This window comes from Balaenoptera acutorostrata, chromosome 5, assembly GCF_949987535.1.
Source record: "Balaenoptera acutorostrata chromosome 5, mBalAcu1.1, whole genome shotgun sequence".
Lineage (NCBI taxonomy): Eukaryota > Metazoa > Chordata > Mammalia > Artiodactyla > Balaenopteridae > Balaenoptera > Balaenoptera acutorostrata.
In genome coordinates this window covers 25,465,241-25,484,966 of record NC_080068.1, presented here as the reverse complement: position 1 = coordinate 25,484,966, position 19,726 = coordinate 25,465,241, and the positions used below count along the sequence as shown (strand labels likewise).

The 19,726-nt window shown below is 36.3% G+C and overlaps 1 protein-coding gene across 12 annotated transcripts in view; it reads left to right on the top strand.

Moving 5' to 3' along the window:
• INPP4B (inositol polyphosphate-4-phosphatase type II B) overlaps positions 1 to 19,726 on the top strand; it is a 779,792-nt gene that overhangs the window by 644,744 nt on the left and 115,322 nt on the right. For all 12 annotated transcript variants that reach the window (XM_057546957.1, XM_028168300.2, XM_057546956.1 and 9 more), the window contains one exon: positions 8,890 to 9,093. In XM_057546957.1, the coding sequence (XP_057402940.1) occupies positions 8,890 to 9,093 (204 nt within the window). The remainder of the gene's footprint in view (positions 1 to 8,889; positions 9,094 to 19,726) is intronic.

Genomic DNA, 19,726 nt, shown 5'->3' with positions numbered 1-19,726 from the left:
GTTGCGTTTAATGTTGTCCCAGAGGTCTCTTAGGCTGTCTTCATTTCTTTTTATTCTTTTTTCTTTAGTCTGTTCCGCAGCAGTGAATTCCACCATTCTGTCTTCCAGGTCACTTATCCGTTCTTCTGCCTCAGTTATTCTGCTATTGATTCCTTCTAGTGTAGTTTTCATTTCAGTTATTGTATTGGTCATCTCTGTTTGTTTGTTCTTTAATTCTTCTAGGTCTTTGTTAATCATTTCTTGCATCTTCTCAATCTTTGCCTCCATTCTTATTCCGAGGTCCTGGATCATCTTCACTATCATTATTCTGAATTCTTTTTCTGGAAGGTTGCCTATCTCCACTTCATTTAGTTGTTTTTCTGGGGTTTTTTCTTGTTCCTTCATCTGGTACATAGCCCTCTGCCTTTTCATCTTCTCTGTCTTTCTGTAACTGTGGTTTTTGGTCCACAGGCTGCAGGATTGTAGTTTTTCTTGCTTCTGTTGTCTGCCCTCTGGTGGTTGAGGCTATCTAAGAGGCTTGATGGGAGGCTCTGGTGGTGGGTAGAGCTGACTGTTGCTGTCCAAATTTTTAACATAAGATATGAAAGGTTAATAATAGAGTGGGATAAAAAAATGCATTTTCCTTTTTTTCTAGACTCAAATTATACAATACTGTGACAAAAAGAAAGGAGAGAGAGAGAGAAAGAGAAAAGTAAAGTAAAGAAATTCAAAATGAAAACGTAAGGACACAAATGTAGGCATGAATCTCATTACTCAGATATATGTGTGACATTAGTTTCAAATGCCCATCATAGTCTCCACTCCATAGAGATTGATAGACCTTGTTTAGAAAGTCATTATTATTATTATTCTCATCACAAAGCAGTACTGAGCACCTAATTGTGTGTGGTATTGTACTCAATGTTGTATGACAAGTACTACACAGACATGGTCCTTAATTTTATAGTCTAAGAAATTAAAAGCATGGACTATTTCACAATATGGCAGCTGTGAAATGGTAAACAACAACAAAAAAGGATTTGGTCACAAATAGTAGAGGCTTTGCTCACAATATATTTGAGAAAACCCAACACCTTCCAATTCCTAGTATCTTTTCAACCTTAACATAGTATACCAAAGCATTCTGCTGTATTCAAAGAAAGAAACAAGCATTCCATTCTAAAACTCAGGATTTTCTTAAGAAATGTTCCGGTTTCCTTAATAACAATGCCAGAAAGTCAGTTTGCTAAGAAGTTGAAGATATATATAATATACAGAACATTGATTATGTTGATTACTTAGGTACTGAGAAGGAATTTCTTATTGTTTATTCACTTCCACTACTCTCTCTCAATCCCAAACTGAGTAGAAGAATTCAATGAGTTTTCGTTTGTTTTTCATAGTTGGTGAAAGTATGTATCTACATATACACACATACATACATACTAAATTCTAAGGAAACTTGAAAGTAACTAGTGTAAATGAAGGTGAAATTTCAGGATTAGAACTTATGTTTCTTCTTTTCATAGTCTCCCTCATATGGTAAATATTTAATTGGTGAAATAAGTACTGTTATATAAAAACAAAACTGCGTTTATTAGAATATTAAAAACAAGGAAACTAGGGCTTCCCTGGTGGCGCAGCGGTTGCGAATCTGCCTGCTAATGCAGGGGACGCGGGTTCGAGCCCTGGTCTGGGAGGATCCCACATGCCACGGAGCAACTAGGCCCGTGAGCCACAACTACTGAGCCTGTGCGTCTGGAGCCTGTGCTCTGCAACAAGAGAGGTCACAATAGTGAGAGGCCCGCGCACCGCGATGAAGACTGGCCCCCGCTTGCCGCAACTAGAGAAAGCCCTAGCACAGAAATGAAGACCCAACATAACAATCAATCAATCAATAAATGAATCTTTAAAAAAACAAAAAAAAAGAAGTTTCATATAAATTAAAAAATTAAAAAAAAAAACAAGGAAAATAAAGGTAAGAAAGTAAAATAATATTAAGAATGATACTTATACATAAAATACATGGAATTAGAACTTCTGTTTCTGGCCATGATAGGGTAACATGGATCCTCTCAAACGACAAAAAGACAGCTAGACAAAATGTATAAAATAATGGTTTTTAGGCATTGGAAAATAGGCAGCATAGGACGATGACAGACTATGTGACCTTATAATTGTCTAGTTTCTTCCTGGAGGCAGTTTCCAGGCTGCAGCACAAGGAGGGAGAAGCCAAACAGCAACTTCTCAAGTTGAGGAGACCGCCAAGTGGAGTTCAGGAAAAGCCAAGATGGCTAAAATTTGCAGAGCAGAGTACCAAAAAGGAGGGAGCTGCATACAGAAAGAGCCTTGGGCGTCTGTAAATGGGTGCTTTAAAATCTTTACCTGAGTACTGATTTGCATATGCATGTGAATAAACTATCAAAATCCAGGGAAATAAGTACAAGAAATAAGCATACAAAATAAGTCCTGGTGGTCATACAGGACTCAGAATGGTTTATCTCCTGACCTGCAGAGTGAGAAGACTTTGTCATACGTAGAGCACTGCATAGAGCCCTCAGAAGGGCATGGCCCTAGTAGTGGGGCTAAATTAGTCCTAGATTAAAGAAGGCTGCTCTTGATTCACCCTAACAAGGCTTAAAAATAAGGTTTGAAATGATCTTACTGAGTCCTCCTGGTGTGAAATGATCTTACTGAGTCCTCCTACTGAGTAACTTAACTTCATACCAAAACAAAACCCAACATTTTTTAAAAGAATACAATAAAATATAGCAACAAGAATGTAAACTCAAAATGCCCCTGGCATTCAACAAGCATATACTAAGCATGCAAAGAAGCAGGAAAGTATAACCCGTAAGTAGAAGAAAAATTAAGCAATAGAAACAGACCTAGAAATGACAGAGATGATGCAGTTAGTAGATAAGAACTTTAACATGGCACTTATAAATATGCTCACATACTTACAAAAGCAAAGAAACATATAAAAAGGATGAGGAGAAAAAAAGGAAAATTAAAAAAAGAATCACATAGAACTCAAAGAAAAGTGAAATATAATTTCTGAAATAAAAATATGCACTGGGTGGAATTAGCAGATTGGTCACTTCAGAAGAATAGATAGTGAACTTGCAAACATAGTATTAGAAAATAATTAAATGAAGCACAAAGAGAAGAATAACTGAAAATGATAAAACAGAGCATGAATGACTTATAGAACAATACCAAGAAATCTAACATACATATAATTAGAGTCCTAGAATAAAAGAAGAGGGGGACAGAAAAATATTTGCAGAAATGATGACCAAAATTTTCAAAATTTGATGAAACTATGAAACTACAGATCCAAGAAGCAAAATGTACTCCAGCAGAGTAAATATTAAAAAAAAGAAAGAAACACAGATATTAAATTGCTGAGAAACAGAGGTAAAGAGAAAATTGTAAACAACCAGATAAAAAGAAAAGGAAAAAAAAGGCACATTATGTGCAGAGGAACACAAATAAGAATTGTAAAAGACTTCTTATTAGACACTATGCAAACCAGAAGATAGTGGAGTAACATCTTCAAAATACTGACATACATAAAAAGTTACAATTCCATATCTAGAGAAGATGTCTCTCAAAAATAAAGGTGAAATAAAGATCATTTTAGACAAAAACTGTGAGATTTCATACCAGACTTACACTAGAACACATTTTAAAGGAAATGATCCTTCATACAGAAGGAAATGATACCATGGAAAATTTGGATCTACACAAAAGAATAAAGAGTGCCAGAAATGGTATGTATGTGGACAGAATTTTAAAAATCAAAAGTTTAATTTACTTAAACATATTTACTCTTTAAAAAAATAATATTCATTGCATGGTTTGTAACTTATTAGTGTAAGCACAGATATATAGATCAACAGAATAGAATACAGAATCTAGAAATAGACCCATACATATGTGTTTAATAAATTTAGACAAAAGTGCAAAGGAAATTCATTGGGGAAAGGATATCTTTTTAACATATAGTGCAGGAACAATTGGATATCCATATGCAGAATAAACCTTTCCTTATGTTTACCTCACACTTATATAAAAATTGATTAAAAATGGATCATAGACCTTAATATACAAGCTAAAAACAAACAGATAAATAAATAAACAAACATCTAGAATACAACATAGGAGAAAATTTTTTGTCATCTTGGGTTAGGCAAAGGTTTCTTAGAACACAAAAAGCATGAACCAAAAAAAAAATTATGTAAGACTTCTTCAAAATTAAAAACTTTCAAAATTAAAAACTTTCATTAAAGTTTTCAGAAGACACTATTAAGAAATTGAAAGGGCAAGTCATAGGCTAGGAGAAAATATGCATAAAATAGGTACCTGACAAAGGACTTGTGTCAGAATGTATATTCTTACAACTGAATGATAAAACAATTAAAAATGAGCAAAAGAATTGAAAAGACATTTTACCAAAAAAGACAGATGGCAAATAAGCACATGAAAAGATACTCATCATTATTTGTTATTAGGGAAATGCAAATTTAAACTAAAATGAGGTACCACTAACCACCCACTGGAATAGCTAAAATCGAAAGGGCTGAGCATAGGAAAAGTTAGGAAGGATATGGAATAACTGGAACTTTCATCTATCACTGATGGGTACACAATTGTTGGCAGCTTGAAAAACAGTTCATCAGTGTCTTATAAAGTTAAAAGAGATATATATGAGCTATCCATCTCACTCCTAGTTATTTACCCAAGAGAAGGTCTGTTCTGTAGGTACTGAGAAGGTTGTTAAGGGCCTAAGACCTGGAGGCTTGCTTTGTGAAGATCATCCTCAGAGCCAAAACTAGGCTGAGTAAGGACAGAGAGATTTGAATTATTGAGCATCACAATATCAGTAATGCTTTTGGGGAGCTTGATAAAATACAAATTCTGATTCAGTAGTTCTGAGATGGGACCCAGAAGTCAACATTTTAGTGTTGGTGACCTTGGATAACATCCTGAAAAAAGAATAGTTAAAGAAAAGTAAATCAACCAGTAAGAAGACTATGGAAATATCAACATGGAATGCAGAAAGGGTATTAACGAGGTTTAGCTGTGGGGATACAACGTAAGGGTCAATCTTTGAAATTATTGAAAATATCTAACTACTAGAAATTGATCACTGACCCAGAAAATAAGTATTACTGAAAATGATCCAGACGTTTGGACTCAGAGTTGCTGAGTAGTAATGATACCACTCAGATGGAAAACAGGGAAGAACACATTTATTTGAAAAACTTGAGATCGGGCTGAGACTTCTCAAAAAGCTTGCAGATGAAAACCCTTGACCATGCTGATTCAGGAGGTAAGCAGAAATGGATTTTGAAGACCTTGGCATAATAAAAAATGATACTTGAAGTTATGGAAGAAGGGGTTACATCACCAATGGAAAAATGCTTTTGAGAATGTGGTTTAAGGTCCCTTGGGGTCCACTTAGCACATTTTGAGTGAGCAGGGGATTATGAGTCAACAGCAGAAACTGAAAAGGTCAGTCAAGAAAGAGAAGCATAAATAGAAGAGTACACTTTACAGTTTTCAGTGACCTCCCATAAGGGTTTCACAGATCGGCATTGTAATTTTGTACATACTGGGGAAAAGTTGTTATGTGATTTAGCCAAGGTCAAGTGGATAATTTATATAAGCTGCCCAGATGTCAGCTACCTCTCCTGGCTGAAAGTTCAATGTTCTTTGCTTTAGGGAATGTTAAACGCATATCAATGTACTAATGTCAAGAATAACACTATGAAATAATTAAAGCATATCAAATTTTAAAATAAGCAGGATTCTTTTCTTGCCATATACATGACTATTAAAATGATAATTACTTGTTTTATGGTAGTTTGTATTGCAGATGAGATTAGGCATGGCCTTGAATTTTTTTCAGTGACTCTAAGGAAATTCTAAATAGAATGGGACTTTGCTTAATTTGTTGAGTTCTCTAGTTTAAAAGAGTATTTTTAAATGAACATATTCTAACTATTCCTCTGGCATTAGTATTCAGGAAACTAGGAAATGTATCCCCAGGAGAAGTAATTTTTAGTAGTTTTGTACTTGCAGATAATTCTGGGTGTTACTTTGAAGGATACTTGTATGAGCATATGAATTGGACAAATGGCAGAAAGGCAAGAAAACATTTTCTTTTCTTTTTCTTTTTAAAATATAGAACAAATGAAATAGATCTGCCTTGGGTTCAGAGTTTATGCTTTTTTACTATAATCTTACACCGATATTTTAAATTAATTGCTTTGCCTACCCTTACAATAACATTTAGTCAGCCTTTCTTCTTTCGCTTACTGTAGTTGGAGCTAAGTAAGAAAAGGAAAAAGGCTTTCAGAACTCTGAGTCAATAGGCAGCTCAGAGAGACATGGTCACCTCCTTCCCTGATGCTTAACTTCCCTAGTATTATCTCAGTTGTAAGAACAACAACATACAGATGTGTTGGGATTGTGTGACTACATTAATCTCTTCAAGCTGATTTATTTTGATGGTAAAACACCTGGGTCTATATTGGTCTACATTTACCAAGTAATACCGGTCAAGAAAAATTAAGATTTTTTTCCGGGTCAGATGGAAATTGCAATGGAATATTTTGCTATTTTCTAACAGAATACGATTCTATGCACAGCATCTGGGTGATCCAGAGAGTTTCCAAGGAGTCAGATACATGTTTCAGTAGACACACAAAGTAGAAGAGCAGCTTTTATTGTGTTTGTTTAAGATTTTGTGCGTTATATTCAGCTACCCTCCCCCAAAATTCTAGGTTGTAAAACTGCAAGAATCTACTGTATTATCTCCCATGTCTTTGGTGCTAAATCAACCCAGATGAGATTTGAGTAAATTAAGAGGAAACTCTGTGTGCGTGCTATGGGAGGAAATAGTGGTGATTACAAGAACCATAGGAAATTTCATTGGGTGTGAATAGTATTCAGCTACATAGTAATTAGTGAGTGTTATGGAGACTGGAGCTGTAGTAGCAGGAAGTCAAAGAAGTCAAGCTGTTTTGCTCCAAAAATAAATCAAAAGAATTTATTGAAACGATCAAGAAAGAAATAGTTAGGTTAAGCTGAGTGGAAGTAAATTCACATTTTTAATATTTAAATTCACATTGATAGACACATCCATGCTCTCTGGAAAATTATGTAAACAGCATGTTCCTCCATTTTGCTATAACTATACTGACTTGTACTGTCTAGCCAACTTTTTCATCCATTGTTTTAATAAAAAAAGCTCTGCCTTATTTTTATTTTCTTAGTTATTATAAAAATATTTTCCAGCCTCTTATTCTAATATATCCTCTTTTTACCATATTTCTTGTCTACTTACCTTCAAAGTGCCTTCAGTATGACTAACAGATTAAAAGAGTGTTTAAAACATCCATTAAAATTTCACAGGGCAGAGAGTTAACATCAGCGATCGCGGACACAATTAACTATGAGAGCTGGTAGATGTTCAGAACACATGGGGAGCCAGAGTTAGAGAAGAAGGGGAAGAAGGACAGAAGGATCGAGGCTGAGGGTCATGTTGGATGGTGTGCAGTAAGGGGAAATACTACTGAATTTGTTAGAAAACTTTGACTCTGTTCCCTTTGTGCTGCCAATCAGCAGTCTGCCCTAGAACAGATCATCACACTTTTTTCTTAATTTTTTTTATCTGGTTAGTGAAGAAGTCCACTCAACTCCCTTCTAGCTCTAGAATTTCACGATCCATTGCAAAGATATAACTATGCAGATATGACAGGGTCGTATTAATTAGGTGCTTATTTTGCACTTGGTTTAACTGGTTTTCTGTAATTGTCCACACTCACAACAGGGAGATTGAGAGACAATTTAGTAACAGTTATTAAGCATGGCACTGCTGACTACATATTGAGAGAGCACCAGTAAATGATTACCTTGAGTTACAGCATTGGTGAAGACAGCATTATATCCGGGAGTGTCTCAGTAAATGATCTGTGATTCAAAATAATGCTATGGGTTAAAGGACCCCTTCCCAACAGATTACAAAGCATAAATATGTTAACAATGTGGGTCAGTGCTTGAGTTACTTCTCTACTCTTTGAACAGATTGGTAGGCCACGTGTATGTTAAGTGTACTATAATACAGAAAATCAATTACTGCACCCTGCAGTGTATAACAGGGTGAAGCCATTAAACATTTCATCAGGAAATTGCAGCGTACAGCTGTAAAGTTCTTTATTGTTGGAAAGCCATCATTACCATAGTACTTACTAGGTGTTTACCACCAGCTTGTAAAACTTACATGGCAAGTTTCATAGTAACCTCGTTAACACTGAACATTACTGAAACCATTTGGTGGAGGAGACAGTTTAGAGGGTAGTAATGGGGAACAAAAGCCAAATGTTTTCATGGGGAAGACTGCCTATGTCATCTCTACTGCTGAAATCTGTCCATGATGCTAAAAAGAAAAAAAGGTCTCCTGCCTCTATTTTTTTTGTTTTGAAGAGATATGTCATTCTTTAGCCTTTAACTCTGTTTAAAATACAAAATAAACATAGTCTGATCACATTTTCTTTAAAGGTGTATTTGGAATTACTTGAAAGGTACAGCAGGGAGATGGTGTTCAAATGGTAATCCCCAGTGAAATGCATCTCCAAAGACAGGATCTGGAACTAAAAGAGAGTGGGCTGAGGAGACAGATGGCGTTTATAATGCATATAGAACCTCAGCATTAACTTTAGAATAGGACTCAAGGCCTTGGCGGAAACCCAAACCAAACTATTTTCCATTGATCCGTATGAATCATTTTCTCTCTCTGTTGCCTGCACTTTTCCCACCATCCACACCACTCAAGTGCCAGCAAATCTGCCACTGACCTTTTCAAAGGTCTGTGCTGAATCCCTGTCAATTTCTTTCCAGACAGAGCTTTTCGTACATGCCTTCAAGGATCAGCTGGTCAGAAGTGCCCTTTTAGCACTTTACACTGCCAGGCCAGGAGGTGTCCTTAAGAAGCCATCCTCTCCTAAGACCAGCACAGAGGAGAGCAGTTCCCAGGACCCACCCCCGCCAATGAGAAGGCAGGACTCCATACCGCATCATTCGGACTACGATGAGGAAGAGTGGGTAAGTTTTTTATTTGTTTTTTTACATGGCTTGCCTCTCCGTGTCTAGTCCTGAAAAGTAAAGCAAGAATGTTCAAAAAAAAATCTCCGCTTTTCATGAAAACAAGTCGGAAAGCAGTCATAATACAGATTGTGGATAAATAGGTTACACTTTTCCTCAGGGGCAAATGATAAAATGGAAGTTTTATTCCTGATCACATTTACTTGGCGTGAAAACCTATTTACTCTCAAATAGCTTCTATATATAACATATACATTATATATATTTTATATACATATAATGCAGTCAAAGAATAAATATCTCCGAGAAATGTCATCAAAGCAAGGATGCCACAACTGCAAGACTCTATAATATCAATACTTTTCCTTATTTATTGCCAAGGTAATATAAGCCATTAAAATTGTTTTTTTAGAAAATGAGTCAATAATCATCCATAATCTACTACTTAGATGCAACAAGTATTTTCATTGGTGCAATCCAGCGTGTAAGTTCTGGACACACCTGAAGAAGTGTTAACATTTATATGGCAGTGGACACAAAGATCTCTTAAGTCCTTCTTGTTCATGGGTTCTATTATTTGTTTAAAAAAGATGTTGCTCCAGGTGGCTCTAAAATTGACAGGAGAATGGCCACATAAAAGCATCTGAAAAAATAACTAGTAAAGGCACATAAACCAAAGAAGCCAACATGGTGATAGGAACCGTAGGTGGGCAGAAAAAGACAGGAGAAAATCAAGGTTTCTCTCTCTGGGTGAGAGGGAACAGTGTGCTTTTCCTGAATCAATGCATATTCATTATCCAAGAACCTTTTGAAGTATATGCACATCACACAGACACACACAGACACACACACACACACACACACACACAGAAGGAAACGCTTTACTGTATCATATGTTAAACCAAGAAAATGCCGTAGTATGCTAGCTGTATTAGATGTTAAATAGTTAACGATTACTTTTCCTGCCACCCTAAATTTAAAAGTGTTTGGGTAGTAAATTATTTGAAAGGCTCAGGCCTCTCAAAAAAATTGCTGTCTGAAGCGCTGTGAAGTGATACCTGCTCTTTCTTTTGATAAAATTTCTATCACAGGAAAGACAGAGCTGGGCTCCATGAGGTAAATGCTGAATAAGTATTTGTTGTTGCTGATTAAGATTGCATTTCTCCCACTGCATCATTTTCAAAAGAGCAAATCTAATATTTCTTCCTTTTACCGTCACCTTCTTCTTCAATTTATTCATAGCTCCAAGTCGTGCATACCTCTTAACCTCTCTGAAGTTCAATTTTTTTCAACTGTAAAGTGAAAATAACAGCACCTGTTCTGTTTAGCTCTTAGTGTGGTCCTAAGATAAATGATTTAGCTGTGTGATAACGCCCCATGACCTGGAAAAGCCCAGGTCAATGCATGGTATTACTTTAATATTATTGCTGTATGTTTTCTTTTTTAAGATATGTAAATTATGTAATCTTATTATGAGGATCAATATTACTCCTTGAGATAAATGGGGAGATGGGGTAGATCATAAATACGGAATGTGAATTTGAAAGAGTTTGGGTAGATATAGAACTTGTATTTCATTTAAATAAACATACAGTAAACTTTTTGACAAATGATTGCCATTTTTATATGAAGTCGAGGGAGAGTTTTGGAACTGGGTATCTTTTGTTTTCATAATTTCCACCTTATTGTGTTATGCAAACCCACTCCCACACCTCGCCCTCCTCCTATGGCTCCAATCGCCCCTCTCCTTCCCTCCCTCCTTTTAGATAACTTTTGAGAACTTCTATATCCACAGGTGCTCCAAAAGGGAAGATAAGTCAGATCATTAGGTCCTAGAGCTCAGAGTCTAGTGGTAGATAAAAATATGTTAATAAATAGTTAAAATGTTGTGATAGGGATGGAGAGAGACAGGTGGAAAAAGGTTGGCTCTGCTAATGTGACTTCAGATCAACATTTTAAATACAGAAACTTTTTATGATGGGAAAAGAGGGAGAGAGTAGGAAACATGGTGAGTTGAGGTCTATGGTGAAGCATTTGGTACAGTAGGTGTTACTGAGCCCTTGTTCTGCCTGGGTCACTGTGCCGCGTGCTGGAGAAACTTAGGTGACCTGCCCATGGCTGCGAGGGCTCCTTGACCTATTCAGGGCTCTAGAGACACCAATGGCAATGACAGTGCAATTTAGGATTATACACAGGATGAAGTGGGAGTCTGGTGGTCAGGGTGGAATCTCCAGAAGTAATTCCTGAGATTTAAATGTGAATAGAAGTTAACAATATGAGAAAGAAGATGAGGTGACCCTTTAGACAGGAACACTTTAGCTGACATAGGTCGTGTGTGTGTGTGTGTGTGTGTGTGTGTGTGTGTGTGTGTTAGTTGCTTACTTGTTTTGTTTTAAAGGTCATGAAATTGACTGTGTTTATTACTCCAAGAGCCACGTAAGAGGCTAAGAGACTGAGAGGCTATAACTGATAGAACAAGGTCCTTGCAAAGAAGAGACGATGATCAATTCAAGCAGGCAGGTGGAGGACGAGTCCTGGGCAGACGTGTGCTCCTCAGCTGAGACGCAGGGAAGGTGTAAAATGGATTTTACTTTTGTGAGGGTGCGTGGGCCTGGATGGCTTCTTTGTTCTTTGTTTGACGTATTTTTCTCCAGGTTTATTGAGCTATAACTGACATATAACACTGCATTAGTGTAAGGTGTACAACAAAATGATTTTATACATGTATATAATCACCACGATATATTTAAACATCAACACCTCATAGGATGACAATTTTCTTTTCTTAGGATGAAAACTTTGAGACCCATTCTCTTAGCAACTTTCAAATATACAGTACAGTGTTGTTGACTATAGTCACCATGTTGTACATTACATCCCTAGGACTTATTTATCTCATAACTGGAAGTTTGTACCTTTTGACCACCTTCACCCATTTTGTCTCCCCCTCCTCACCTCTGGCAACAACCAATCCACTCTCTGTTTCTACGAGTTTGTATTTTTTAAATTCTGTGTGTAAGTGAGATCATGGTATCTGTCTTTCTTTGTCTGACTTATTTCACTTAGCATAATGCCCTCAAGACCCATCCATGTTGGTGCAAACAGCAGAATTTCCTTCTTTTTTTATGGCTGAATAATATATATATATACACACACATATATATGTATATATATATATATATATATATATATATATACATCACATTTTCTTTATTCATGCATTTGTCGATGGACACTTAGGTTGTTTCCATATCTTAACTATTATAAATAATGCTGCAATGAACATGGTGGTGCAGATATCTCTTTGAGACAGTGATTTTGTTTCTTTCCAATATATACCCAGAAGTGGAATTGCTGGATTATAAAGTGGTTCTATTTTTAACTTTTGGAGGAACCCCCATACTCTTTTCCATAATGGCTGCACCAATTTACATTCCTACCAACAGTGCACATGGGTTCCCTTTTCTCCACATCCTCGCCAGCACTTGTTATCTACTATGTGTTTGATGACAGCTGTTCTAACAGGTGTGGGGTGTCTCTCATTGTGGTTTTGATTTGCATTTCCCTGATGATTAGTGATGTCGAGCACCTTTTTGTGTCTTCTTTGGAAAAATGTCTGTTCAGTTCCTCCTCCTATTTTTTAATTTTGTGTTTTGTTTTGTTTTCAGCTATTGAGTTATATGAGTTCTTTTTGTATTTTAGATATTAACCTGCATGACTTCTTTGATCATTAAAGCAGAACCATGTTCAGAAGAGGGCAGAGAGGACAGGCTGAGGAGAGTGGTGAAAGTTCCGAATAGGCACCAAAGAAAATGGGTAGGGTTGCTTATTATCAACATTTGAAAAAAATAGGAAATTCCAGTGCTTGTGAGGGCCAGCCAATATTCCAGTAGGAGTCTGTATGGATGCTGGCTCACCTTCCGTCATTCACTTGCGAATACCTTGGTAGGAAAAAGTCTGCCTGACTTTTTTTCCGGTTGATGCAGGAGTGCCTTCTCAGTTTCCCAGGGTTGTTTGGTTAGGGTAGGGTAATAATGATCTGCATCTTCCTCTTTATCTCCTTTCATACAATTTCTGAATTTCTTCCAGAACCCACTATTTCTACAAAGCATATAAATGCCCTGATAAATTTATCACAATTACAAGGAAAATCTTTCCCACTCAGAAAACTTACTTCTAACTCTCCTCTCCTAATATAATTTTACTCTATTTGCAAACAATAACCAAGTTTGATTGTTATATAACATTTTTAATTGACGTTCCTTAGCAACCACTTTCTATTACAAATATCCCTTTGTTAAGAGATGGAAATCCCTTATTTAAAAGAATTCACCAAAGTCATAACCATTTAACATTATTTTCAAATCTTTATCTAACTTTGAAAAGTTGAGTAAATCCAAAGAAAATGTAGCTAATTAGAAATGCCTTTAGAGACTGTGCTATTAAATGAATTGGAAACATAATTTTGTGTACCACTTTTCTTAGTTAATTAAGTGTTAGAAAAGTTTCGGCACTGATTACAAGTCTAGTCAACTTCCTGAAATAATTCAATGTTTTAAACAATTAATTTAATTGGGTTTCTGTGACATACAAAAATATTCTCTGATCACGTAGGTTGATTTAGGTTTGCACATAAGATTAAAGTAGTTCCATTTTACAAAATCTGTTTTATTTAATTTCTGGTAAGGACTGTAGGTTTAACAACTGCCTAACTTGAACAACTGCATTTAGCTTCTAATAATAAATATTTGGAAAGTAAGTTCATGTTAGTAAATTACTCTTGAGTTCTACTGAGCTGATGCCTATAAAACACCTTTCTTTTGGAGGTCAGGAGAATCTCTGTTAACTCTCTATCAGTGTGAGAAGGTTCTTTCTCTGTTCAGCTTGTTTGTTGGCAAAATTGATGACATATGAATCTGGATAATAATTATCTAGTCAATAAGGAAGAGATTGAAACTAAAATGATCACCGACCAAAAAAAAAATCTATTATTTGCTGAATTTTACTTTTTAAATAATTGAGAGCTTTAAAGGTTTATTTTCGTGAAAAGTTAGTAAACAATTAAACCCCAGAGGAATATTGGGATTTTATGACAATCTGTGCAAAGAAATAGACTAATATTGCATTCTTCATCTTTTAGCTGGTAAAGATGACATATTGCTTTTCTGTCGCTACATCTCTACAACAGATGCTTCCAACAGCTGGAATTCCAAGATTAGTCTGTCCAAAATGTGAAGGCATGTCATCCAACCAAAGTACTAAATTGACCCAGTTTTTGTGGCTTCCAGTAATTATGCTGTTCTCTAGAACACTGTGATTGAACTTCAACATTACTACACTGACGGGTTCGGGGCTAAATCTGCCTACCCTCATTCAGTAATTGTTAAAGAAAAAAGATACACTTCTGATCTTTTATATTCTGATCCATTCCAGCAAGGTGTAGGACTAAGAAAACTGTTGTTATTATTTAGCCATATCCCAAACCCATTTTTTAGTTGAACTACATTTGTATATCAGGCAACGATTCAGCATCCAGATTAGCCACTTAATTTCCCTTCTTCATGTGGTAAATGTAAATCAGATTTAAAATTAGTTTCCATTCGTAAGCTAGGAGAACATTTGCTATGTTTTATTATGGCAAAATGTGTTTATGTCACATAAGCACGATAGATGGTTCACATTAATCCATATACGTTTTCAGTAATTTCATAGCTTATAGAAACAATAGCACAAATTCACAGTAATACTTATGTCAGACATCCTTTGAATAAAGTCTCTGTACAACCTGAAAAAAAATTGTGGTTTCTCTGTAACTCAGTATTCCCAAAGATTGAATTTGGGAATAAGACTTACATCTTTCTGGTATGTTCTTTACCAAATTCTCACAGTTCATTTTCTACTACACCTTTCTCTAATGATGTGTAGAACAAATATGAATGTTTCAGTTTGACAGGAGTATTGATTGAGCTATTTATATTGTCAACATTGGTAGCAGTGAGCATATATGGCTGCAAAATATTACTAACTGTTAAGGACAAAACTTATCTAGCCAGTTTCCTCCTCCACAAACAATCTGCAGTGATCTGTATTCTCAACTTCTCTTGCCAGATTCTGTCTCCATCTTAGACCTTACCTCTAGGGAAAATAGTTAAGATCATGCATAATGCAGAAGTATCTATGCAAATTTATATTCCAAAGCAATTCTGTTCAGTTCTCTGACTGGCTAGAATTATGCTATGTGAAACCATTGACCTGATCTTAATAAGAAGGAAATAAATCATTCACATTTTTTAAAAGTAATGAAATCTTATACACAACTAGATACTAATCTGTGATTTATCTTTTCTAAAGCAATACCTTATGACTTAGTTACGTGAATCAGTAAAATGTCCACTAAAATATGGCCATTTATTTCCAAATTTTCTGTTATTGATACACAGATAGAGATGTATGTATATATACATATGCATGCATTCAACTCCAAAACATTTTATATAATAAAGCATTATTCTTGCATCCCATGATCACACAACCTCGTGAACGCTGAATTATAATCAGTTGTTTATATGTCTGTTTATTCCATGTGCTCATCAACTTTATAAACTCCTAAAGGGCAAAGACAGTGTTGTGTTCACTTTTGTGTTTATGTGCAGAGCACTTGCACATAAAAGGTACCCAATACTCATCTGTAGAATAAATTAATGACTTTGAAATTTCCCCTCAAGTTATTATTCTTGTCTACCTTCTTATTTGGCTGGAAACATGGAATAATTAAATTTAATATAACTCTGCAGCATGTCAGGTACCTTTTCCTCCATTAGAATTCATGAATTTTTTGGAGGATTTTCTTTCTGTCTTCCAATCAAAAGTACCTGGTTAAATCCCTCTCTCCTTAGTGGATATTTCCCAGAGTCATAATCAACTCTGAGGTGACTGTTTTCATGTCATCTTCACAATTATCTCCAAACATAGAAAGTGGTGAAAATTCAGGATGGACACAGAACATCATCAGAGATGACCAAAGTTAAGAACATGATGAGTTAAGGCCTCCAGAAGCTTCCAGAAACCCAGTGGTGGGGATTTTCATTTTATTTGATTATTCATGTGCCGATTACAAAGGGCCTGGTTACACAGAAATAATTTCAGATGTTTACTGGCAAATATGAATTGGAAGCAACTATTTTCCCCTTGTCCCAGCTCTTTCTTTTTCCTTCCTACGTCACGCCCAATAGGGTTGCCTGGTTTTGTGAATCTTGCTGTGAGGAGGGGACATTGAAAGCATCCATTCTCCCCATCAGAAAGGACAGGGAGAACTAGGCCAGTTTTTCTCTGTATGGCAACAGCAAGTGTTCTGGCATCTGTTTTCCTGATGGATGGGAAACCCTCCTGACCTTCTCCAGTCCATTTCACCCAGGAGAAATGTGCTCCGAATACTTATCTGATATTAAAGTCCACAAAAGGTGATTAGGCAAAGTTCACGACTGTCTGTCAAAATGCACAAATATTCTATTCCAATAAAGATGTTAAAAAAAATTTTTTTTAATAAATAAAGAAAAGAAACCCCAAAGGAGACCTTTATGGGCATGCGTATTCATGAAATCCTACTAATACATTCACCTTCAGCCCCCTGTTTTATGGCAGCTAATACAGTGTTTTATACATACCAGTTCAATGTATTTTTCAGAATTAGTCAGAATAAGTGAACAGATGGATTTGCTGAATCAGCAATTCATCTTCCAACTCAAATTAGTGTTTTTAACAGAGATATTTTCTTCTTATTCATGTAATGGTGATTTTCCTGTGGTTTTATAATGGATCCCATCATCTCCCTTGGATACTTTGCTGATTGTTACAATGCCTGGTTCAGCATCAGATAGTTTGATATGCCTGCGTATAATGATTATGCAAACTTGCATACACACACTTTAGAAATTTATGATTACGTTTAAATCAAGTGCCCCTAAACTTTAATACATTCTGATGTGAATAGTGAGATATTATTCCTAAGTAGAAATTTTTGAATACACCAAATTTAATGAATAGTTAAAAGAAATGCCGAGGTCTATACAGGCAGACTATTGTCTTGCTATATCAGGGTACATTCAGTGAAAAAAAAAAATCAATCCTGGAAATTGGTTGCATGCAGCACACTCACTAACGTCATATAATTCAACCACTTGTACGACTGTTTGATGGTGTGTGGCTGACACGCAATTACCAATTTAAAATTAAAAGCTTTAGTCAATCAGTGATTTATTTTTACTTATTATTAAACAAAAGCTTTATTTCATATTTTCACTGAATTGAAAGCTTTAGCTTGATGTGACACATATTAGGGTGAACTCAACCATTCAGAATATGAGCTTAATTCTAACTTCAATTTGAAGATACATGTGCTAATACTTCTTATAGTTGTATCTTAATTTATTTTTACTCCTAAGTAGCAGGCTATTAAGTCATCAACAAATGTTAATTAAGCATCAATAATGTGAAGCAGTGCTATAGGTACTTGGGGGAAAACAAGTTAAGCATCAGAAATGGATCCTGACCTCAACAGCCATATCATCTAATTCAAGTGAATGGCCAGCACTCATAAAACAAACAGAGATACTATTGAAAGGTATTCCCAGAGCAGAGGTGGTTATGTGATACACATTAACAATGTCAAAAGGATTAAGAGAGAAGTTATGTGAAGGTCGAAGAAGATGAAGAAACCATTTCTTCCTTCCTTTATTTTTCTTCCTTCCTTCCTTCTTCTTCCTTCCTTCCTTCCTTCATTCCTTTATTCATTCTTTTATTTACTATCACCTGGTAAGTACTATGACCTGAGGATAAAAGGATTAATAAATAATAGGCATTTCCCTCATAGAGCCCACTGTCTATTAGAAAGAAAATACAAGTTAAGCAAAGAGAGAGTAGCATGAATAGTTCTTGGAATTGTTGAGACTTGAAAGGGTGAGAATTTGGATTGATGGAAGGTAAGGGAGAAGGCACTTGAAGCCTAAAAAGCAGTATATGTCAAGTTAGAAATATTAGTTCCTCCAAGGTTTCCTTCATATCTTTGATGTTCAGCACTCAGCAGGCAGGTAGCAGATGCCCAGAAAATATATGTTGAGCTAATCAGCAGCATGTTTCTAGGATAGCAAGGAGACTGACCAGGATAAAGCTTTCATTTTGAAGACTAAAGAGAAATATGTAGAATTATCTAGGTCGACCCAACTACAGAGGTGCCTCTAGGCTGAGAGAAGAGTGAATACTTGCTGCAGTACTAAGCCTGCTTTTGATCAGAGGGGTGATGGCATGAGCATGATGATCAGTGAAGATGAAGTGTAGACCTGATCATGTGAGAGCTGATCGTATAGGTCTGGGCAAGATCCAAACCAAGGACTGTGGAGAGGTCACTGCTGGAGAAACAGTGTCTGACCATCTGAGTCCACCCGTGTAACTAGGAACTGAATTTCAGAGTGAGGCCAGCAGTGTGTTCATTGGGAAACCAAGGTCAGGGATTTTTACATGAGTAGGTGGATGAAATTATGCAAGAGGCTCAATAAGAAGCAGAGGTTGGGAAATCTCACTTAATTCTGATGGATGTCGCATATCTGGCTATTTTTAGTGGACATGATGTATGTGTATGTTTATATGTGTGTGTGCAGGTATGTGTGTATTATGCAGCTTGGGCCATACGTGTGCCGATTTGTACCATAAAGTATTTTATGTACCACTCCTTTCACCTAAAAGTCTGGGTAAGGTTAGGATTCAGAGAGCAGAGCTATCAAGCTATGGAAAGAGCAAAGGATTGCAGTGTGAAGGAACTAGGCCAGTATAGTGCAAACTGCTCTCAATCAACTCAAAGATAGACTGAAGCTTCTTTTTAAAGATGAGATTGGCCTTGTTAAGTTACTAACTGGTTCTAATCAAAGTGTTCAGAAATTGGTAATGACAAGTGACAAATTATGCATGGAGATTAAGATACAACAGGGCCCCCATATCAGCTCTGGTTTAGCCTTTACATTCTTGCTGATCAAAATTTGTCCCTAGAAAAGTTGATCAGCTAGGCATTGCTGAACTTTTTTTTTTTTTTTTTTAAGTTAACAGCTGATCCAAAGCAGTCAGGATGTCTCTTGATGCCACCAAGCTCATAAATGTGTGACATGCTGAGTAAGCACCATATTCCCTGCCCTCATGGCTCACTCTGCCAGGTGTAATGGCCCCCAGGCTACTGCTGGCTACATCCATCAGATGTGTGCATCTACTGCCACTGGGTTTGACCTGCATGTTAGCTTAGGTCCTAACCCAGAAATAAATAAGAACCAAGATCAGCTACCTGACTCAGAATGGAATAAATATTGCTGCTCATTCCCCACTGACTTTTGCCCTCATTGCTGAGCAAAAGTTGATAGCCACTTCACCTTCACGAAGTTGGGTTGTATTAAGGTCAAGGACAACATTAAGCTCCATTTAATAAAGGTTAGACTTTAACCCACCAATTTTCCATTACTTCCCTCAATAGCAGGCTAATGACTGCTATTTGGGGGGAGGGGGGGAGCAGGGGGACGGCCCAGCAATCTTCTTTTCTGATAGGTTGTTGTTGTGTTGTTTTATTTGGTTGTTGTTTTGTTTTTGTTTCTAAACC